The 25,112-nt window shown below is 41.1% G+C and overlaps 1 protein-coding gene across 4 annotated transcripts in view; it reads left to right on the forward strand.

The window, feature by feature from the left end:
• slc45a4b (solute carrier family 45 member 4b) overlaps positions 1-3,301 on the forward strand; it is a 29,357-nt gene extending 26,056 nt beyond the window's left edge. For all 4 annotated transcript variants that reach the window (XM_060921905.1, XM_060921908.1, XM_060921906.1 and 1 more), the window contains one exon: positions 7-3,301. In XM_060921905.1, coding sequence (XP_060777888.1) covers positions 7-264 — 258 coding nt within the window. In that variant the 3' untranslated portion in view covers positions 265-3,301. The remainder of the gene's footprint in view (positions 1-6) is intronic.
• Positions 3,302-25,112: the final 21,811 nt, after the last annotated feature.

Consider the following 25,112-nt stretch of genomic DNA (forward strand, 5'->3'; position numbering starts at 1 on the left):
TTGCAGTACATCCGCCACAGTCCAGGGAACTCGCGCCGAGGCTTCGGTATCGATTGTGCCATTCTGACATGTCAGGTTTACGTTTCTCAGATTTTGGTGGCCTCAATACTCGGCCCGGTTGTGGAAGCTGTAGGCTCCGTGAGGGTCATCCCAATGGTGGCTTCAGGGAGCGCCTTCGTTGGATTTCTTACAGCTACTTTCCTTGTGATTTACCCTGACGCACCTGAGGAAGACGATGACGAAAACGAGCAAGCACAAGTATGACCTGAGCCCGTTGATGATTAACAGACCAGGGTTGCCTTCACGATGTGAAATGCTGACACTAAGGAGTTTGACCTGTGCAATAGAGGCTGGATTGTAAAAGTCACTTTTTCACTGTGAATAGTTGGGGGAAATTAAGTGGACTACAAAATTAAAATGACAAATCCAAGATCGTTCTTTTCCAGAGTGAACATGTGCCTGAGGACTGTAACCTTTTCAAACAGGATGATGTCCAGGCATCATGTAGCATATACATAAGCAGAATGTATGGGGAGGTTGTGTTGTGGGTTTTTTTGTTTGTTTTAAGGTCCAGAAAACGGCGGTTACTCCTAGCATTATGCTCCAAAAACTATTTATTTTTTTTATCTGAATGGTACAAAATATTTTCATTTTCTCTTGGATAACAGCGTTATCCGGAATTCCTAAGCTTCACGTAGAATTAATCAGTTTTAAATCACTTCGATTAAAATATTGTTCTACTGCCATGATGATGACAATGATGGTTACAGTTCTAATAGGGAGATGGAGTTCTCTTATTTTATACAGTTCTGGAAGAGTTGCTTTAGCAACAATAAATCAAGCAGGCTTGAATTTAGTGATTTCTACGTTTGCACTGTCATTTTACTACAGCATCTACACATTTCGTATTTCAGTTGTTTTACCAATATGCTGGATTACCATTAGTGCTTGAAATGGAAGCACTCAGGGGTGTGTCTGTGTCTCTCGCTGTGTATATAATGTGTGTGTATGTGTATAGATATCAGCTGCTGCATGACAAGGTTACTTTTATACAGCCTTTACTATGCACAATGGGGGGGGTTTCCAACATAAGGAATTATGGGGGGGTTGGGTTTGTTTCTTTTTAAATACAAAATGTGGTGTTGGTACACTTTTTCTGTGATTTGGGTACAGTTATTAAATAAAGTGAAATCACATGTTTAACTGCTTTTTGTATTCCGTTTTAATACCATGGCCTGAGCTTAACTTTGTAGCTAAATGCAATATTTCACCTTGTCTGAAAATGACTGCTGTCTAAATTTCATGTATTTTGTTCAAGATTTCTTTTTTATGCCTCCGCCACCTTAAGGTGCAGGAGGCATTATGTTTTCGGGTTGTGCGTCCGTGCGTGCCGAAACCTCATGAACACGATATCTCAAAGGCAAATGAAAGGAATTTCGCCAAACTTTCACCATTTGTGCGCTTTGGGACAAACATGAACTGATTAGATTTTGAGGTTAAAAGGTCACAGGTCAAGATTACTGTGAGGTCAAATGTCCATCCCCAAATCGCAACTTAATAAGGCATGTAGTCTACCAGGCGGAGGCATCCCAATCGACGCCGTTGGCGTAGAGCTCTATCTAGGGTTTGTGGTTTTTTTTTTTTTTTTTTTTTTTTTTTGCAATCTAGCTATTTACTACAGCTGATCTCAGACCAGTTTTGTTTGCACCCCGTCCCTTTATAATGGTTAAAGATCTCGTTTGAGTGCTCTTTGTACATGTGAAACTTGTACTGTGTTTCTGGGAGACCTTGTTTTTCTTGTCAGGTATTCAAGTCCACCGGCAGCACTTTTTAATTTTAATCATTTCAATTGAATTGTGGGAAGCCATTGCTTAATGGTTAGAGAAGCAGCTTTGGGACCCAAAGGTCATTGGTTCAATTCCCTGGGAATGCAGGAACAGCTGATTGTGCCCTTGAGCAAGACACCTAACCCCCGACTGCTCCCCAGGCTGTTCTGGAGATGTTGGACTTCAGTCTGGATAAGAGTGTCTGCTAAATGACTGTAAAGTAATTAAATTGTTCCAAGACATTCAGAGCAACATGGTATTAATTTTATTTGACAAATCAAATGCAGCTTTATGATGCCTTTTTAGGTTTAGTCCATTATTATTATTATTATTATTATTGTTTTTTGTATTAAATCACTGTATTGTACTGCTGAGAAAATGACGACTTTGCCATTATGTGGCTCAATGGCCTGACTTACAGTTTCTGGTGTTTTGATAATGTGTGCAACAATTTGGATACAGAACAAAGGAGACATTAACTTGGAGTTGCATGTTTGTTTGTTCTTTCTCCAACACCACCACAATCTCATTGGTCATTGAAAAACATCATTTCTGGGGGGGAAAAAAATGTAGCATACATGGATCACGAGATGGCATCAAGCCAGAACTTGGCTGTACTTTTCCACCCAGTCCTGTGTTCCTTGTGGAATGAGTGAGTCAAAGAATAAATAAGTGCTGTTCAGAAAACAGAATCAATCTCTCTCTCTCTCTCTCTCATATGCCACCTGTTACTGTGCTTTTCTTCCTAAACCACCCAGTTCCACTTTGAACATGGCCCCGGTTTCATTGTTCTGCAATATTATGGTTTGTGTTGTGTGATGTAATGGCCTATAACTTTGAAAATAATGTGATGCAACCCCACCACACTTGCGCTGTTTGTAAGAGCAAATTGTTAGGACCAGCTGTACCGTGAGAAATGGAAATGGTCTGTTAGAACTGCTATTGTTAATTACTTCTATATTTACACATAAAAGTAAGGACTTTGTTATTGTGGGTGGGTTTTTTTTTTAATTAAGTCATTTTGAACCTAATAAGTCTCATTATTGTCATGCACAATGTTTCAGGCAAACACTGTGAGTGTATAAGGTGTAGTGTATTCATGAAATTACGCAAATGAACATACACCTCTATTAGAATGCTTCATGTGTATTTCTTGGGGTGTTTTTTTTTTTCTTTTTCCCCCCTCTCTCGAATAAATTTGACGTTCCCAGGTAGATTTATAAGTTATAACATATTGGTCAGGTGATAATGAATTTTCTAGAATGAAAAAAATATATATAAAATTAGAGCCATGACTTTTGAATTTTTAATGTATAATCATTGATATGGTAAAGCTTTCTGTCGGGACCCTTTATTTAATATCTATTGAATGTAAGAGCTGCAAGAGATTTTGATGGGTGAATTTTTCTGTATTTCATATCTTTCATGTCCGTACACGAACACTCATTGAAATAAAGTGGGCAAAGTTCATTGTACTGTGAATGTGTTGTATGTGAATTGCTTAAGCAAATATAAATGTACTGTACATATAAATTGAGACTCTTAAGTTTTTCAAGAAAAACTGGTTTCGATTGGTAAAATCTGATAGTTTTGAATCTCTCAATTTCTACTTGAACAATGTTCTATTTATAAATCTCTGTATTCATTTTCCTGTCTTTCGATTTTATTTATAATTGCGGTACCCATTCCTTTTAAGTTAATTTGAAGTTTCGTCTCATTTTACATCAGGCCTTTCGTACAGAACCACTGTATTATTTTCAATCTCCATCATACAGATAATGAACATTGCTTCCCTAGTACAAACATACAGCTGAAACATCCTTTCCTTTAGTTACAGTGGTGCTTGAAAGTTTGTGAACCCTTTAGAATTTTCTATATTTCTGCATAAATATGACCTAAAACATCATCGGATTTTCACACAAGTCCTAGAAGTAGATAAAGAGAACCCAGTTAAACAAACAAGACAAAATATTATACTTGGTCATTTATTTATTGAGGAAAATGATCCAATATTACATATCAGAGTGGCAAAAGTATGTGAACCTTTGCTTTCAGTATCTAGTGTGCAGCAATAACTGCAACTAAACGTTTGCGGTAACTGTTGATCAGTCCTGCACACCAGCTTGGAGGAATTTTAGCCCATTCCTCCGTACAGAACAGCTTCAACTCTGGGATGTTGGTGGGTTTCCTCACATGAACTGCTCGCTTCAGGTCCTTCCACAACATTTTGATTGGATTAAGGTCAGGACTTTGACTTGGCCATTCCAAAACATTAACTTTATTCTTCTTTAACCATTCTTTGGTAGAACGACTTGTGTGCTTAGGGTCGTTGTCTTGCTGCATGACCCACCTCTTGAGATTCAGTTCATGGACAGATGGCATGACATTTTCCTTTAGAATTCGCTGGTATAATTCAGAATTCATTGTTCCATCAATGATGGCAAGCCGTCCTGGCCCAGATGCAGCAAAACGGGCCCAAACCATGATACTACCACCACCATGTTTCACAGGTGGGATAAGGTTCTTATGCTGGAATGCAGTGTTTTCCTTTCTCCAAACATAACGCTTCTCATTTTAGCCAAAAAGTTCTATTTTGGTCTCATCCATCCACAAAACATTTTGCCACTCTCAGATATGTAATATTGGATCATTTTCGTCAATAAATAAATGACCGACCAAGTGCAATATTTTTGCCTCATTTGTTTAACTGGGTTCTCTTTATCTACTTTTAGGACTTGTGTAAAAATCTGATGATGTTTTAGGTCATATTTATGCAGAAATATAGAAAATTCTAAAGGGTTCACAAACTTTCAAGTACCACTGTATTTAACATTTTATGAGACAGTAATGTGTAACGTATTTAGTTTATAAGTGTTATAGGTATCTGGTTATTGTACATCTTACATGCCTACACTTGTAAAGACAGGAAGCAGCACATGGAATCTCATAATACGTTTCACGAACATATGACAAGACTAAGTCATTTAATGGATTAATGAATTAATCACAAAAGTAATGACAAAATTCTTTATATAAATATTTTAATTATCAGCATAAAACTCTGATTCCAAAAAGGTTGATACTATGTAAAACATAAAAACAGAATGCAATGATTTGCAAGTCCTTTTTGACCTATTTTCAATTGAATACAATACAAAGACAAGATATTTAATGTTCAAACTGATCAACTTTGTTTTTTGTAAATATACAAGTGCATCTCATTTAGAATATCATGAAAAAGTTCAATATTTCCCATCAGTTATTGAAGAAAGTGAAAATTTAATATCGTCTAGACTCATTACATGCAAATGAAAATGTTTCAAGCGTTTTTCAATTTTAATTTTGATAATTGTGGCCTCCAGTGCAAAAAGTAAAAACAAATCTCGAATTATTAAAATATCTCATTTTAAGTTTGAGTAAAACAATACAAATACCATGTATCTCTCAGACTAATTCAGTACAATGTATTCGTAATCATGGGGAAGACTGCTGACTTGACAGTTGTCCAGAAAACCATCCTCGACACCCTCGACAAGGAGAGTAAGCCACAGAAGGTCATTGCTGAAAAGGCTGGCTGGAAAAGGTGCACAAGCAACTGGGATGATTGCAGCCTTGAGAGGATTGTCAACAAAAGTTGATTCAAGAACTTGGGAGAGCGTCACAGGGAGTGGACTGAGGCTGGTATCCGTGCATCAAAAACCACCACGCACTGACGTCTTCAGGAAAGCGGCTACAACTGTGACATTCCTAATATCAAGCCGCTCTTGAACCAGAGATCTCTGTGACTTTCACTGTGGCATGGGTGTTGGTGCCAGATGGACTGGTTTGAGTATTTCAGAAACTGCTGATCTCCTGGGGTTTTCACACACAACAGTCTCTAGAGTTTATACAGAATGGTGCAAAAAACAAAAAAAACACTGAGTGAGCGACAGTTCTGTGGGTGGAAATGCTTTGTTGATAAGAGAGGTCAGAGGAAAATCGCCAGATTGGTTTGAGCTGCCAAGATATACAGACCCTCTTATCCTGAGCAATGTCCAAGGAGCATACACACACCTACCCAGCACCTCGGGAGCAGAGGGGGGTTAGGTGCCTTGCTCAAGGGTACTTCAGCCATGGATTTTTTCCTGCCGGTCCAGGGAATTGAACCAGGGACCCTTTGGGCCTAAAGCTGCTTCTCCAACTTTTAGACCATGAAATAAGCAAACGTCACAATAAGAGCATGGGCTCAGCACACAGTACAGATAAAAGTTCCTTGCTCTAAGGGGGATTCCTGACAGTAGCTCTTAACTGTACCTGTCACCAGTGGATTTTTATTCACTGGACTTTAATTTACATATTTATATTTAAGTCATATTATGGATCACAAGGCATACAGTTAGGTCCATAAATATTTGGACAGAGGCAACATTTTTCTAATTTTGGTTCTGTACATTACCACAATGAATTGTGAACAAAACAATTCAGATGCAGTTGAAGTTCAGACTTTCAGCTTTAATTCAGTGGGTTGAACAAAATGATTGCATAAAAATGTGAGGAACTAAAGCATTTTTTAAACACAATCCCTTCATTTCAGGGGCTCAAAAGTAATTGGACAAATTAAATAATTGTAAATAAAATGTTCATTTCTAATACTTGGTTTAAAACCCTTTGTTGGCAATGACTGCCTGAAGTCTTGAACTCATGGACATCACCAGACGCTGTGTTTCCTCCTTTTTAATGCTCTGCCAGGCCTTTACTGCAGCGGTTTTCAGTTGCTGTCTGTTTGTGGGCCTTTCTGTCTGAAGTTTAGTCTTTAACAAGTGAAATGCATGCTCAATTGGGTTGAGATCAGGTGACTGACTTGGCCATTGAAGAATATTCCACTTCTTTGCTTTAATAAACTCCTGGGTTGCTTTGGCTTTATGTTTTGGGTCATTGTCCATCTGTATTATGAAACGCCGACCAATCAGTTTGGCTGGATTTGAGCACACAGTATGTCTCTGAATACCTCAGAATTCATCCAGCTGCTTCTGTCCTGTGTCACATCATCAATAAACACTAGTGACCCAGTGCCACTGGCAGCCATGCATGCCCAAGCCATCACGCTGCCTCCACCGTGTTTTACAGATGATGTGGTATGCTTTGGATCATGAGCTGTACAGTACCACGCCTTCGCCATACTTTTTTCTTTCCATCATTCTGGTTGAGGTTGATCTTGGTTTCATCTGTCCAAAGAATGTTCTTCCAGAACTGTGCTGGCTTTTTTAGATGTTTTTTAGCAAAGTCCAATCTAGCCTTTTTATTCTTGAGGCTTATGAGTGGCTTGCACCATGCAGTGAACCCTCTGTATTTACTTTCATGCAGTCTTCTCTTTATGGTAGATTTGGATATTGATATGCCTACCTCCTGGAGAGTGTTGTTCACTTGGTTGGCTGTTGTGAAGGGGTTTCTCTTCACCATGGAAATTATTCTGCGATCATCCACCACTGTTGTCTTCTGTGAGTGTCCAGGTCTTTTTGCATTGATGAGTTCACCAGTGCTTTCTTTCTTTCTCAGGATGTACCAAACTGTAGATTTTGCCACTCCTAATATTGTAGCAATTTCTCGGATGGGTTTTTTCTGTTTTCGCAGCTTAAGGATGGCTTGTTTCACCTGCATGGAGAGCTCCTTTGACCGCATGTTTTCTTCACAGCAAAATCTTCCAAATGCAAGCACCACACCTCAAATCAACTCCAGGCCTTTTATCTGCTTAATTGAGAATGACATAACGAAGGAATTTCCCACATCTGCCCATGAAATAGCCTTTGAGTCAGTTGTCCAATTACTTTTGGTCCCTTTAAAAACAGGGTGGCACATGTTAAGGAGCTGAAACTCCTAAACCCTTCATCCAATTTTAATGTGGATACCCTCAAATGAAAGCTGAAAGTCTGGACTTTATGTCCATGTCCATTATATAACTATAACTTGAATATGTTTCAGTAAACAGGTAAAAAAACAAAATTTGTGTCAGTGTCCAAATATATATGGACCCAACTGTATGAATGATTTTGTGTCTGTGTTAGATTAGAGCTTAGCTTCGATAGATTGATCTAAAGCCAACCCTGCTATAAACTAATTTAAAAGTAGAAAAGGGGAACATCACACTATTCAAAGTCCTCACGGACATGCTGTTTAGATGTCACTCTGTAAACAGGGAAGGAACTGTTCGTTGAGAAGACGACCCCAAGTTGATGAGTTGAAATTTCATCTTAAAGGATGTTATTCTTTGGCTTTTACAGTTTGGAGGATACATAATTCTGATGGAAAAATAAAAGCCATTTGATTAAAAGATCACAGCTAGTTCGGGAGTATGATAAGGCTGGTATTGAAGCTTTAGATTTCATATCAATGGTTGGAACTTTTTAGAGTAATTAATTAAAAGCACATTTGTCACAGCCAAATTCTATGTGGTTTCATATGTCAAGATCCTTTATTTTTTATTTTTTTTAACGTGAGGGCTTGAGCATCTTTTAAAATGTGGTTTTGAGGGAAATAACATTCCGTTTAAGTTGACAAACATTATTCTTCACAACTGGAAATTGATATTTACTTATAATTTTTCTCCTCATGGATCAACCTTATGGAACAACAGAGTGATTACAATTAATAGGAAATCAATATGTAAAGGTGATGTGGTATGAGGAAGGTATCCATCCATCCATTATCCATAACCGCTTATCCTGTGCAGGGTCGTGGGCAAGCTGGAGCTTATCCTAGCGAGAGGCGGGGTACACCCTGGACAAGTCACCAGGTCATCGCAGGGCTGACACACAATGACAAAAAAACATTCACACGCACACCTACAGTCAATTTAGCACCACCAATTAACCTAACCTGCATGTCTTTGGAGGAAACCCACACAGACACGGGGAGAACATGCAAACTCCACACAGAAAGGCCCTCGTCGGCCACTGAGCTCAAACCCGGAACCTTCTTGCTGTGAGGCGATAGTGCTACACCACTCCACCACCATGCTGTCCTGTAAGGAAGGTATTTTGTTTGTAAATGATTCACTGGATTGTAATGGTAACCTTTTGGACTTTATGGCCTTTTTAGATAAATATAGTTTAAATTGTACTCAGAGAGAGTCTCGTAAGGTCTGTAAAGCCATTCCTTTATCATTGATTCAGTTAATCCAAAACACCTCAATGTATTCAAATGTTAAATTAGTATAGTCAACTGATTAGTCATTAATGACTGTAACTTAAACAATTATTAGTGCTATTATTAGTATTAGTGCTGTTCTGAAATTCAAAGTGTTTCATGATTATAATAGAGGGTTGTATGTACAAGTTCCTGATATGGTAACATTGTCTATTATCAATAAACAACACGGAGGGGAACTGATAGGATTTTATTTATACCGATGCCATTAACAATTCTGCTTATCGGTCTGAATCTTTATCGATTCCTGATCAATTTTCTCTGTGTGTGTTGCAGTGGCGGCTGGTAGTCTTTCAAACAGGGGAGGCTGGTCGGTTACGATATTTCCAGATTTTAAAAGAAAAAAGAAAAAACACATCAATTTTGCCCATACTCTTGCCTCTGATCTGGCTGATTGTTGGCAGGGTCACAAACTGTGAAATAACAGGTTCTTTTGGCCCATTAGCCTACTGTCCAATATACATGATGGTGGTGTTTGGGGGGAGTATATTTTAACATTTTATATTTTAAAATTGTGACATGTTGTTTAAAAATTGATCATTATTGAAAGCAGCTCTTTGTCAGGAACCTCAGCAGTAACAGCAGAGTGTTCTGGAATAGGCACAAGCACTGACCTTGGGGAGCTAAACATAGAGCTGGGTGCCACACATTTCATTCAATGACACTTTCCCTATATTTTACTTATTTTGACTGAGAAATGTTTTATTGACAATTTTGATAACCCTTCACTTTTAATCCAGGTCTGTAGTGTGAAATGTTCTCGGCTGTGTTTTTGTTTAAAAATGTTTTCCAAATTGTAGCTGTGTTTAATTCATATCCAGAGAAATATATATTCCAATATAATATACTCAGCATAAACATTTTAAATAGATTCTATATTTTTGGTCCATCCATGACATATTACTAAAGTAGCCTATTTACTGTTGTTGATGTGGGTCACTTGCTGTTAGCCAATTCACTTTCTCGTACCAGGAGAGCTGAAAGGAACGAGTATTATTCCCTACCTTTTTCACCAAATCAATTTGAGGCGTTGGTCTACCCTGCTCTTTAATTTTAATTTTTTCCTCGAAAGGAAGACTGGCAAATGGCTTTGCCAAAATTAAATCAGCAATGCTTGGCATCCGTGCGCAGCTTTCTTGCTAGCTGACTAGCTCCCTCAAGTTCAAGTTCAGTCACTCAAATAAACGAAATTTCTGGAACTAAGATAGCAAACTTGACAACACTATATTTACACTTTATTTACAATGAAAATATATACAAACTAAAAAAGCTGGTAGAAACCGTATGTAATGAATGAAATCGAAATGTAAGCTGATCTCTTACAATACACCACAGCACTTGCGAATCCGCATGGGACTGAACTGAAATTCACCGCTGCCTGTCTATAGTTGAAACGAGCTGTCAATCAAAGAAAATATCTGGCCGCTTTCACCAATCACCAGTCTCTTCGCGGAAAGCTTTGCCATGTCCCTCCCACTGTGAGGCTGGGAGTCCGTGGGACGGGCGTTTTCACAGTATTTGTCCAATAACCGTCTTGCATTTTGAGATTGAAAAGCGCATAGCTCCCAAATGCCATTGAAGTCCACTGAGGCTGGGAGTCCGGTGGGCGGGCATTTTCGCAGTATTTGTCCAATAATCGTCTTGCATTTTGAGATTGAAAAGCGCATAGCTCCCAAATGCCATTGAAGTCCACTGAGGCTGGGCTGCATCGCGCTGTCACAAGGGGGAAAAACTCACGCACACATTAGGCGAACTGGGGAAAGTTATAACGGAATGATTTCGCACTGCAGTTGGGTTGAGCACATATATTTCTATGATTCTGGATCTGAAATAGCAATGTTATAAGGTCGGCTATAACATAAGCCTAGCGCAATTCATCCTACATGATGTTCGTCATTTTTAGAGGAGGCTGAGCCTCCCTCGTTGTCTTAGAGCAATTGCCCGTGGTGTGTTGGGGGGGGTTGAGTAGGCAGGCCTACACACGTTGTCAGTGTCAGTGAAGCTGTTTATGAACACAGTGCAGAATCTCTGCCTAATAACATCTGAACGTGTTAAAATTAAAGAGTTTTGCTGGCTGGAAGCTGATACATGAGTCAAGCAGCTGGCAGTAGCCTCAGATCTATCTGTAGCAACAGTCCAAGTTTACTCAAAAAATATCATGGGTTCAGACAAGTCAGCTCAAAAAGTGACAAAGCAGCATTCTGACTAAAGTTATAAATACCTTACAGAAACACTGCGTGCAATCGGCTTTGCATTATAGGATTTCCGAATTGTCTGCAGGCTTCTTCTTTCAGCTGCTCCCGTCACCACAGCGGATCTGTTCGCATATTGATTTGGCATAGGTTTTACACCAGATGCCCTTCCTGATACAACCCTCCTCAATCTATCCAGGCTTAGGACCAGTACTAAGTACTGTCTTGTATAACCCCAGTGGCTGGGTATTTTACCTAATCTGCATGTCTTTGAATTGTGGAGGAAACCCACACAGACATGGGGAGAACATGCACACTCCACACAGAAAGGCCCCTGTTGGCCATGAGGTTCGAACCCAGAGCCTTCTTACCGTGAGGTGACAGTGCCAACCACTACACTACTGTGCCGCCCTCAAAATGTCTGCAATAGGCTATGCTGTGATTATTGGCAACAAAATAAATGCATTAATTTGCAATTTTTATCGAGCATACTGACATGTGTATGTAGTATGTAGGGGAAGCCATGGCCTAAAGGTTAGAGAAGCAGCTTTGGGATTCCCTGGACCAGCAAGAATGGCTGAAGTGCCTTTGAGCAAGGCACCTAACACCCAACTGCTCCCCAGGCTGCCTGCTGCTGTAGGTATGTCAGGGGCCTGTTGTACGTCACTCTGGATAAGAGCATCCGCTAAATGTCTGTAATGTAATGTAGTTGCATCAATATGGTGATGTATGGTAGTTCTATGCAAGTTCAGTAAAACAGCTTACCTGTAGGTGGCAATCTCCTCCTTTGGATGGGTCTGGAGATATAACCTGTGAAATAAATACATTATGAAGCCCTTTAAGTTTCTTACTAGTGAATAGTTTATGGCTTATTAGTTACCTCCGCCAAGGAGGTTATGTTTTCGGTAGCATTGGTTTGTTTGTTTGTTGGTTTGTCTGTTAGCAGCATTACGGAAAAAGTTATCAACGGATTGCTCTGAAATTTTTTCCAGAGGTGTGAGTGGGCACAAGTAACAATCCATTAAATTTTGGCAGTGATCCGGATCACCTTCTGGATCCCGGATTTTTTTTAAAGGATTCTTGGCAGAGATCTGCGCTCTCCGAGTGCTTTTCTAGTTTTGTTTTGTTTTGGTTTTTTTGTACAAGTTTACATGATAACTATGCACAGTGTATCTTCTAATCATGTCCCACATAATATACAATGCTGACCTTAAAGCTATACGATTTCATAAAATCAGTGAAACTTAGTTCCCGCTGAAATTTGGTCATTGTGATATATGTTTATTTCTGTAATATGTCACAAAATATCAGGCCATTCTGTGGCTAGGAAGTGATTTAATTTGAGGGGATTCCCGAGCAAATAATGTGCATGAAATCGCTCGCTTCGTGCAGTCAAGCAGACAGAGGAAGTCCGTGTGCGCATGCACAGGTTTATCTTCTTCTTCTTCTTTTCCTTCTTCTTTTGGGTTTTACGGCAGCTGGTATCCACAGTGTTGCATTACTGCCATCTACAGGTTTACCTTGACAGTGCACTGACAGTTCCATCATTCTGTCGCTAAACGAACAGCTGATCACACCGAGGTGCTCGCTGACCGCCGAGATTTATTACTTTGGTCCTGCGTTTCCTTTCCTTCGCAACATAATGTCTTTTCTTCTCGCTTTCTGTTACTGTAGTCGCTCTTTCACATTTCATTCGCACACTCACGTCCTCCATTTTTCTCTCCTGTTTCAATTTTGTATCCCACAATGCCTTGTGCAGACGGGGAAAGCCCACCACATGATGCATGACGTAGTATCTTGAATTGGGTCATGGTGAAGCAGGAAAAAATAGCAGAGGATTTAGGGCCACGTGGCCCTAAATTCATTAATCGTTCTATTTTTTAAAAAACCTAATAAAATTGGAAGTGTCTGATTTGAATTCAGTTGCTTTTGGTCCACTAAACAAAAATAACTGGGTGTCGGGGAAAATTCTTTTCATGACCTACACTTGAAAAATCTGAAAGGCAGTCTAGCTTTAAAGCTAAATGAATTAGAAGAAACCTGCATTGCTAATCTCATACAGTCTTCACTTAAAAGAATATGGACTATGTCTATTTTTAATTCTAGACCAGTTAAACACTTGAAAATGTGATTTCATCATTGTAGCACAATTAGCAGTACTATTTACATAGAAAAACCCCAATCTGAAAAAGTACAACATCAAAACTACAACTACCAACTTGCTTTGCATAAAATGTTTTTTTTTCTTTTCTGAGACATTAGCAGAAGGTTTCTTTCATTTAAAGTAAAAATGCCTTTAATTGTTCACCTTGTGATCACAAGTTCTAACTAGTTTGTTATTTAGTTCCTTGCATACCAAGCCTTTTATGGAGTAATTATTATCTTTTATCTACAGTGCCTCCTAGTGATTAGGAATCTGACAGTAACCAGGCTGTAGTGTAGATGGTGTTTAAAGCCTAACTGTTTCCAACAATTCACAGCCTGTGAACTTCTCATTTGTATGAAAGGGCTACTGGAGTGCACAGTAATATCTAAAAAGTCTAAAGTCCTTCCCACACCATGTGGCACATAGGGCGGCGCCAATCTCCGTTTCTGTAGCCCTCGGCCTCTCGCCTATTACATTGCTAGGGTTAAAGTGGGGAGCTAGTCCTCTGGTAACCACGAGAGTTTTTAACATAGTTACTGGGAGATCAAATGGTTTCCCAGTGGCCAGATTTGGACTCCTAGTCAATGCCACACCAGCTTCACTGGGAGACCAAATTTTAAACCAAGTTATGTCTTATCATTTGGTTCAATCAGTTGCAATTAATTAACCAAGTACCATGTAGGGGCGGCACGGTGGTGTAGTGGTTGGCGCTGTCACCTCACAGCAAGAAGGTCCAGGTTCGAGCCCCGTGGCCGGCGAGGGCCTTTCTGTGTGGAGTTTGCATGTTCTCCCCGTGTCCGCGTGGGTTTCCTCTGGGTGCTCCGGTTTTCCCCACAGTCCAAAGACATGCAGGTTAGGTTAACTGGTGACTCTAAATTGACCGTAGGTGTGAATGTGAATGGTTGTCTGTGTCTATGTGTCAGCCCTGTGATGACCTGGTGACTTGTCCAGGGTGTACCCCGCCTTTCGCCCGTAGTCAGCTGGGATAGGCTCCAGCTTGCCTGCGACCCTGTAGAAGGATAAAGCGGCTACAGATAATGAGATGAGATGAGAAGTACCATGTAAGTATACATTTAACAAGGAAAACGAAGATCTATGTTATAAGATATACACACAAGATCATGTTGGTTAAGAAAAACAAAACTAAAACTTGGTTACTGAGATGGCTGATGTCAGAATCCGATGTCATTACTGTGTGACTTTGAGTGTCTTTGACATAACATTTGTGCTTGGTAATTGCTCTTGATAGCTGTGTAGTCACTGTAGTGTGTTTGTCTGTATGGTGATTGTTGAACCATTTTGCATCACAGAATATGCCGCAGCGGTGCAGCCGCATGGACTCTGGGGCCTGTGATTGTATTGCCCAAACCAGTTGGTCTCCTAGTTGAAAATCCTTAAAAAATGCTCTGGTACACAGTAATATAGTTGCTTAGCCTGGCAAGCCAGACTGAATGTGAATATTTAGTCTGGCCTCGATCCGTAGACATTTCCGAAGCAGGTAGGAGGAACAAACCGCTGTCTTTCAAACTGTCTCTGTGCGTATAGGCCAACGCTCTGACCAATCAGCGCAACAGTGACGTAGTCAGAGCGACAGAAAGCAGTGGGGGAGGCCTTGAAATTGTTAGGGTTTTGCTGGGATTCAAACCTGGTTCGTTGGTGTGATAATCCAGCAAATCCCCACTAGGCCACCAGGGGGATGACTCAAGTGCAGAGGCGTGAGGCAGAAAAGTATCAAAAAGTTTATTTACAATATTTACAGTCCAAACAAAAATATAATCCAAAAAACGCTCAGAAGATGAAGGGAAAAATAAAATATCCAAAAGGTCAAAGTTAAATACAAAAGCAAAAAACTAGAAAAGAAAAGGCAAAATACCAACACTCAGAAGATCAAAAAACAGTAAACACAAAGTCCAAAAAGAAAAGTGCAAAACCAAAGAGACAACGGCAAGGACCACAGAACAGAGGTAACTGGAGCTAAACATAACAGCACAAAGACTCCGTGACAAGAGGACTGAACTCAGGGGTATAAATACACAAACTAAAATAGGCCACAGGTGACACTAATGAGGACTAGGCGGGGCACAAGACACATGGAAAACAACAAACATAAAACACAGAAACAGTGGCGGCCTCTAGAGGCCAAAACAAACATGACAAGAAAATGAAATAACAGCGGCCTCTAGAGGCCAAAACAGTCCCAGTCCTAACAGAAATAAATAATTTTTCAAAATGTGTATTAATTAATAAACAGGTTCTAGATATTAAGAAGTTTGGAGATAATGACCACAAGTTTGGAGTCTGTACCACATACACATTTTTTTTCCAAGTGTTTTTCAAGGGTTTGCTTAAACTGTTTTTGAGAGGTTTTTTAGTGGTGTTTGGTGAAATAATTTCCCTTAAATTTAAAATAACGGGAAAATAAGAAACAATCAAAAAGTAATGTTTCAAAGCTGTTTATTAATTCTTCGTACTGCACAAACTAGCCCCATCCTTTTGGCTATGAGCGGAGCCAGCTGGTAGATCAGACTTTTGCCATAGCCGGTCGGCAAAACAGCAAAACGTCCTTCTTGAAAAGGAATGAGCAGAGAGCCTCTTCCTGCTCATGTTTCAACAAAAACTCCAAGTCTAATTCTTCTAAAACTGATTCCAAAGCGGAGTCAAATGCGCGCTGTTCACTAGCCCGTAGCCATCTTTCCTGCTGTGCTTTCTCCAGCGTCGCGCAGCTTTGTCGTCACTCCTGCAAAAGCCCGCCCAAAGAATCCAAACAAAAACCTTGCATTGTGATTGGCGGGCACGATTTGATGCCCAGGGTGTTTTTGTTTATATGGTGCGAGGCTAGACCCATTCACTAGGCAAAAAATATTTTTGGCCGCTAGGCGGGTGGGTCTAGTTTACTAGGCTAATAGTTGCTGTTAATTTTCCTGATATCATCATTTCATCATTTCCTTTTGGGTCCACGAAGGTTAAAGACCTACTGTAATATAAACAAAATGAGATTTCATGTGTATAGATTCCTAATCCTGAGACTGCGACTGAGATGGTATGGGCACATCCTGAGAAGAGATGCAGAGCATGTTGGAAGGAGAATGTTGAGGATGGAGCTGCCAGGCACACAAAAATGAGGAAGGCCAAAGAGGAGATACATGGATGTCGTGAGAGAGGACATGAAAGTGGCAGGTGTGGTAGAGAAGGATGTGGAAGACAGGGAGCAATGGAGACGAAAGATCTGCTGTGGCGACCCCTAATCAGGAGCAGCCAGAAGAAGAAGAAGATTTCATGTGTACTGTGGTCATATAACTGTTAAATTTGTATCCCCTGAATTGCATGTTGGGAGTAGATCAGGAGCAGGTGTGGATTAACTCTCAGGACCCTGTGATATACTGTGCTTATATTACTTATTTTTACCTCTCACTGATATGTAATATTGGATCATTTTCCTTAGTAAATAAGTGACTCTTTTTTTGTCTCTTTATATACTTTTATTCTCTCTATCTGGCATATCACTGCAGACACGTAACTGCTCTGATGGCTTTTCTTCCAGCCATCAAATTTTCTAGGGAAGAGTTACAGTAGCTGTTTCCTGTTGCCTTGTACTGGATTATTATAGAAATTTTCTCCTCTCAACCATTCACACCTACGGTCAGTTTAGAGCCTAACCTGCATGTCTTTGTACTGTGGGGGAAACCCACACACACATGGCGAGAACATGCAAACCCCACACAGAAAGGCCCCCATCAGCCATGAGATTTGAACCCAGGTCCTTGTTGCTGGGAGGGGACAGTGCTAACCACTACACCACCATCATCCGTAACCGCTTATCCCGTGCAGGGTCACAGGCAAGCTGGAACCTATCCCAGCTGACTATGGGCAAGAGGCAGGGTACAGCAGGTCATCACAGGACTGACACACAACCATTCACACCCACAGTCAATTTAGAGCCACCAATTAGCCTAACCTGTATGTCTGGAAGAACATGCAAACTCCACACGGAAAGGCCCCCACTGGCCATGAGGTTCGAACATGGAACCTTCTTGCTGTGAGGCAACAGTGCTAACCACTGTGCCACCATCTACTTTTATTACTTGTGTGAAAATATGATGATGTTTTAGGTCATATTTATGCAGAAAAAAAAACATTCTAAAGAGTGCACAAAATTTCAAGCACCACTGTACATCATAAAACCCATAGCGTGTCATATCAGAAGCTGACTGAGCACTGAGCTGCGGTCCTGGACTTTGCCCTGGAAGAGTGGACATACAGGTACAGGTGAAAAAGCAGTTGCTCATCTCATTCTCTCTAGCCGCTTTATCCTGTTCTACAGGGTCGCAGGCAAGCTGGAGCCTATCCCAGCTGACTACAGGCAAGAGGTGGGGTACACCCTGGACAAGTCGACAGGTCATCACAGGGCTGACATATACAACCATTCACACCTACGGTCAATTTAGAGTCACCAGTTAACCAAACCTGCATGTCTTTGGACTGTGGGGGAAACCGGAGCACCCAGAGGAAACCCACGCGGACACGGGGAGAACATGCAAACTCCACACAGAAAGGCCCTCGCCGGCCACGGGGCTCGAACCCGGACCTTCTTGCTGTGAGGCGACAGCACTAACCACTACACCACCATGCTGCTCAAAGCAGATGCTATTGTTTCAAATTATTTACATATGCTAGCTTGAATGATAATCGGAAGGTGTTTAGGCATGGCTTATTAGAGACCTGTAAAATAAAAAATTTTAAAAAAGAAAGAAAAAAGAGGAATTTAAATATTCAATGCATTCCAGCTCATTTCTCACCCTATTGAGTTATGTAAATGCATTGCAACACAAGTTGCAATCTCTGTCTTTCTGCAGCAGATGGCAGTATCATATCCCACATTTACAGTGGTGTGCAAAAGTTTGGGCACCCCGGTCAAAATTGCTGTTACTGTAATTAAGCAAGTTGAAGATGAAATGATCTCCAAAAGGCATAAAGTTAAAGATGACTCATTCCCTTTATATTTTAAGCAAAAACAATTTTTTATTTTCATCTTTTACATTTTCAAAATGACAAAAAAGGAAAAGGGCCCGAAGCAAAAGTTTGGGCACCCTGCATGGTTAGTACCTAGTAACACCCCCTTTGGCAAGTATCACAGCTTGTAAACACTTTTTGTAGCCAGCTAATAATCTTTCAGTTCTTACCTGGGGGATTTTCACACATTTGTCCTTGCAAAAGGCTGCCTTTCTACAAGTTTCTTGGGCTGTCTTGCATGTACTGCTCTTTTGAGCTCTATCCACAGATTTTCAATGATGTTTAGGTCAGGGGACTGTGAGGGCCAGGGCAAAACCTTCAGCTTGTGCCTCTTGAGGTATTCCATTGTAGATTTTGAGGTGTGTTTTGGATCATTGTCTTATTGTAGGACCCATCCTCTTTTTAACTTCAACTTTTTTACAGATGGTGTGATGTTTGCTTCCAGAATTTGCTGGTATTTATTCGAATCCATGCTTCCCTCAACCAGTGAAATGTGCCCTGTGCCACTGGCTGCAACACAACCCCAAAGCATGATCGATCCACACCCATGCTTCAGAGTTGGAGAGGTGTTCTTTTCCTGGAATTTGGCACCCTTTTTTCTCCAAACATACCTTTGCACATTGTGGCCAAAAAGTTCTCTTTTGATTTCATCAGTCCACAGGACTTGTTTCCAAAATGCATCAGGCTTATTTAGATGTTCATTTGCAAACTTCAGACGCTGAATTTTGTGGCTAGGATGCAGGAAAGGTTTTCTTCTGATGACTCTTCCATGAAGGTCATATTCGTTCAGGTGTTGCTGCATAGTAGAACAGTGCACCACCACTCCAGGGTCTGCTAAATCTTTCTGAAGGTCTTTTGCAGTCAAACAGGGTTTTTTATTTGCCTTTCTAGCAATCCAATGAGCAGTTCTTTCAGAAAGTTTTCTTCATCTTCCAGACCTCACCTTGATCTCCACTGTTTCTGTTAACTGCCATTTCTTAATAACATTACAACCTGAGGAAACAGCTACCTGAAAACACTTTGCTACGTTCTTGTAGCCTTCTCCTGCTTTGTGAGCGTCAATTATTTTATTATTCAGAATGCGAGGGAGTTGCTTAGAGGAGCCCATGGCTGTTGATTTTAGGGACAAGTTTGAGGAGTCAGAGAATTTATACAGCTTTGAAATCTGCATCATCTGATCTTTCCTAATGAAGAATTTGAACAAGCCACAGCTCAATAAGCTAATTAAGGTCTGGAACCTTGGAAAAAGTTACCTGACAACTCAAATGTATTGGGGTGCCCAAACTTTCGCATGGTGTTCCTTTTCTTTTTTTCACTCTCCAACTGTACAAAACAAAAATAATACACAAATCTTGCCGAAAACGCTGAAAAGAAATGTGACGTCTTTACCTTTATGCCTTTTGGTGATCAGTTCATCTTCTGCTCACTTAACTATTCACAGTAACAGACATTTTCAGTAAGGGTGCCCAAACTTTTGCATGCCATTGTATCTCAAAATCATCAGCTTCAAGAATGACCTGATGTTCAGTTAAACCAAAATGTCGTGTCCCCCCCAAGCCATGCTCAGGTGTAGTCCTGTAGTGCTGATGGCTTTGGACTAATGTGCTATGTTCCCACTGAAAGAGAAGAAACAATAGCATTTGGATTGAGAAGGATCATTCAGTGTAGTTCATTGAGCTTTACAGTCAAGTCAGTTTATTCGTATCTCACTTTTAACAACAGACATTGTCGCAAAGCAGCTTTACAGAAAAATAGATCTGAAACAGGCAGCACGGTGGTGTAGCGGTTAGCGCTGTCGCCTCACAGCAAGAAGGTCCGGGTTTGAGCCCCGTGGCCAGCGAGAGCCTTTCTGTGCGGAGTTTGCATGTTCTCCCCGTGTCCGCGTGGGTTTCCTCCAGGTGCTCCGGTTTCCCCCACAGTCCAAAGACATGCAGGTTAGGTTAACTGGTGACTCTAAATTGACCGTAGGTGTGAATGTGAGTGTGAATGGTTGTCTGTGTCTATGTGTCAGCCCTGTGATGACCTGGCGACTTGTCCAGGGTGTACCCCGCCTTTCACACGTAGTCAGCTGGGATAGGCTCCAGCTTGCCTGCGACCCTGTAGAAGGATAAAGCGGCTAGAGATAATGAGATGAGATGAGATAAATTTATTCATCCATGACGAGCAAGCCTGAGGCGATGGTGGTAAAAGGAAAAACTCCCTCAGACAACATGGGGAAGAAACCTTGAGAGGAACCAGGCCCAAAAGGGAACCCATCCTCATCTGGGTGATGACAGATAGTGTGATTATAAATAGCTTGCTTCTATAACTCTGTCCTATATAGTCACAAAGTACAATTGTGTAACCATGAAATTCATTGTAGTTTTAGTATGAAGTCTGTTTTGTTGAAGTTATCAACTGTTCATTGATGGAGATTTGATTGCAAAACTGTTCATGACAACTGCAATCCTAGAGTTAGCATGGCAATTGTAGTCCTAAGCCATCATAGCAAGACTTTAAGTGTCCAGATCCATCTTCTAAGAGTGTCTTTCGACTGTCCATATGGGGCCGTCCTCCACAGGAGCGATGTGATGAGAACAGAAGTAGGGCATCAGGATGGATCAGGCAGGACTAAAGAGCAGGAGAGGCCAGCATTACTGGTGTCTCAGCATCGACATATACTGTAACTTGACAGAGAGCGACAGACAGAGGGAGAGATGGGGGGGACGGAGAGAAAACACAGGCTGTTAGGTATGTCCAGTGTCACCTAATGGTTAAGAACAGTCTACATTGTGCGCTGAGCGCAAGCAGGGACTCCGGCAATGGGACAGAGGGACATAGTGGTATGTTTAAGTGATATGTTTAACAGTTGCCAACAGTTTTAATCAGAAGGTCTATGCAAACATTGCAGACAGGATTTTAAGACTAGCTAACATATATTAATTAATTAGGATTGTGTAAAGTATCGACCAACTGTCTTAAAGCCAAACTAAAATATGAATTAGCCTTGTGTTATGGATAACATTCGGTGCCAAATGAATGTATCATGGGACTGAGGAAGAACATAAGCATAAGAGCATAAGATCTTTTTTCATAATGCAATGATAAGAACAGCCACTACATTCAGCAGCGTTTTACTACTATTTTTTTATTTGCTTTGTGTATTCTTTACAAAACACCTTTTAACAGTGCTTTTGCCCTGTCGTTAGAAAGACTGTCACTTGTGAATTCCTACCTTTAAATAAATCTTAAATCAATCAGGGTCACACTTAACTGTTAATATGAGACATGTTTCCTGGGACTCCACATCACAAAGGATCTGACGTTGACCCTTAAAGTGCATATCCTGGACCAAATTCGTTTTTTTTTTTTAATATGAAAGAATGTCCCTTTACACACTCATCCAGAAGGGTAATTTTGCACAAGGCCATCTGTCTACAGCAGAAAAAAATAAAATAACAAAACGCATCTGGAAAAATCCCAAGGGAGTCTGGAGCCAGATTCGTGACGTCACCTGCGGAAGCGCCAGCAGGCTGCGAGCTTTGCACGGTTTCAGTGCACAGCCTGTGTAGACCAAGTTTAGCAGCTAGCGATTTTGCATCGAAATATGGAATTGTCACCTGAGCGCAATGTGGGAAACGATGAGTACTAATCCCATCAAGATTGGTGTTGCTACACCCTCCTACGATACATCTGTTAACCATTTTAATAATTACGCGATAACGTTGAAGAAATTTGCAGAAAACCACCAGGTCGTTTTCTCATAAACGAACCAGCGCTGACGTAGGATTCAGACGGAGGCGTCTCGCACACGACATCACGAAAATCAATGTTTGCTGGGAAATCCAAATGGCAAGTTTTTTCAGAGGCGGACCAATTCAAAAATGGCTTGATTTCAACTGAATTTTTCTGGTATTGCGCAAGGTAAAAAAAATTGCACAAAATGCAAAATGTGACAGATATTTGACCAAAGTTTAATATAAAATAGGAGAATTACATTGATCTTGCTCCTGAATTTACCCGTGATATGCACTTTAACACCTCAGAAAGCTCAGCCGAGGCTTTTCTTCTTGAGAAACCAAATTCCCCTCCTAGCTCTTAGTGAACTTCTACAGAAGCACAATAGAGAGCTTTCTCTGCTACTGTGTCACAGTTTGGTACACCAGCTGTACTGCAGAGAACCGGAGAGATTTGGACCAGGTAATTAAGACTGCACAGAGGATTACGGGAACTAAGCTACCAAATCTGGACAAAGTTTATGCTAACCGTTTATGTAAGAGGGCTAACAACATTATCAAGGACTCAACACACCCAGGTCATAAACTGTTTGTCTCCCTCCCATTGAGTAAAAGATACAGGACCACCAGACCACACACAAATAGATTGAGGAACAGCTTCTTCCCCACAGCTGTAGCCTCCATTACAAACACACACACACACAAGTTGCTGCTAACGCACCGATAACTTTACATTCAGGACTGTAAATACAGTGATTTGCAATCTATGCACTTTTTTTGTACACTGCACTTTATTTTACTCACTTGATAACTTTACACATAGGAATGTAAATACACCTATTACAATAGCACAATATCTGCCTACGCTGCATTTTTCCCCTTCTGTCTCTCCTTCCACTTGCTTTATCTTCTCATCTCATCTCATTATCTGTAGCCGCTTTATCCTGTTCTACAGGGTCACAGGCAAGCTGGAGCCTATCCCAGCTGACTACGGGCGAAAGGCGGGGTACACCCTGGACAAGTCGCCAGGTCATCACAGGGCTGACACATAGACACAGACAACCATTCACACTCACATTCACACCTACGGTCAATTTAGAGTCACCAGTTAACCTAACCTGCATGTCTTTGGACTGTGGGGGAAACCGGAGCACCCGGAGGAAACCCACGCGGACACGGGGAGAACATGCAAACTCCACACAGAAAGGCCCTCGCCGGCCACGGGGCTCGAACCCAGACCTTCTTGCTGTGAGGCGACAGCGCTAACCACTACACCACCGTGCCACCCTGCTTTAGCTTGTATTTTATTTATATTCTTTACTTATATTATTCTTTTTAGTGTTGTTTTCTGGGCGGCACGGTGGTGTAGTGGTTAGCGCTGTCGCCTCACAGCAAGAAGGTCCGGGTTCGAGCCCCGTGGCCGGCGAGGGCCTTTCTGTGCGGAGTTTGCATGTTCTCCCTGTGTCCGCGTGGGTTTCCTCTGGGTGCTCCGGTTTCTCCCACAGTCCAAAGACATGCAGGTTAGGTTAACTGGTGACTCTAAATTGACCGTAGGTGTGAGTGTGAATGGTTGTCTGTGTCTATGTGTCAGCCCTGTGATGACCTGGCGACTTGTCCAGGGTGTACCCCGCCTTTCGCCCGTAGTCAGCTGGGATAGGCTCCAGCTTGCCTGCGACCCTGTAGAACAGGATAAAGCGGCTAGAGATAATGAGATGAGAGATGAGAGAGAGTTGTTGTTTTCTGTGAGTGCTACCAAACTAAGTTTCATTGTATAACGACAATGACAATAAAATCTTATCTTACCTTATTTTAACAAACTGGTTAGAATTTATTAAAGTGTGCGAGTATTTAGATATGGAAAGGTTCTGTAAATGCATTCATCCATGCATTTTCTATAGATGACTTGCAACCATGTGATCAAAATGTGCAATGTCATGAGCGTCCGCCATGATGGCGGATATACAAAGCAACTAGGATGGCAGCCGCTGAAAGCGTGTCTGTAAACAATGCTGAATTTTCTCAGTATTACCATGATTTGAACAGTCAAGTGAAGATTCGATACAAAGAGAAGATAGATATGTGTGGTTTTGACCCATATTATTTTAAAAAGTCAGACTTTTCTGAAGATAAGATGCTTCTACCGACCATCGAGTACTCAGATATCACGTTCTATCTGGTTTGGCTGCCGAAGAATCAAGTCCGACCTTGGATGAAACATAGCCCATGTTCTGAGTGGGTGCCCAGTCTGGATTGTTTCTATCGTATAATTTTGCTGGCGCTCCTAGAAGTGAAGTGTTAATACATGTGTTAAAATTATAACGACCGAGTGAACCACAACAAGAGAACGCTCATTTTATAGCAAAATTCTAGCAACACAAAATAAAATTCTTCCATGATATTATCAAGAAAGCTTTTGAATCTCACCTGAGATAAAATGATTACTGCGAACACGAGCTGTTTTGGTTAAAGCCTCTGTTAGATCGGCCCTGCTGATGTTGCTCAGCCATGCTCATCTCCTCTCCGTACTAAGCATCAGAGTTTCTTCACCCTCTTTCCAAATCACAGATGGAATTCTAAAAAAATCAGAACGTGCCATGGTCACGAGTCCTGTTGTGACCAGAACCATATACAGCACAAAGATATGACATAGCTCAAAGAAACAGTGGAAAAACAAAGAGAGTTGCGCACGCATGACTATGTTTTGTATGGAATGTCACTTGACCCCGCATTTGTATCTCCATCAACATGGCCGACATCCGGGTTTCTATTTTGCTTTGACGTCACTTGCAAGTCAAGGATACCTTTCATACGCTAAACAGGTTGCTAGTCCATCACAGAGAGACAGACAGCCATTCACACTCACACCTATGGGCAGTTTAGAGTAACCAGCTGAGCTAATCCACGTCTTTAGATTGTGGGAGGAAATCAGAGCAGAAGGAGGAAGAAACCCACACAGGCATGGAGAGAACATACAAAATCCACACAGAAAGGCCCTAATTGATTGGCAGGTTTGAACCCAGAACCTGAGGCGACAGTACTA

Source organism: Neoarius graeffei, chromosome 5 (genome assembly GCF_027579695.1).
Source record: "Neoarius graeffei isolate fNeoGra1 chromosome 5, fNeoGra1.pri, whole genome shotgun sequence".
Classification (NCBI taxonomy): domain Eukaryota; kingdom Metazoa; phylum Chordata; class Actinopteri; order Siluriformes; family Ariidae; genus Neoarius; species Neoarius graeffei.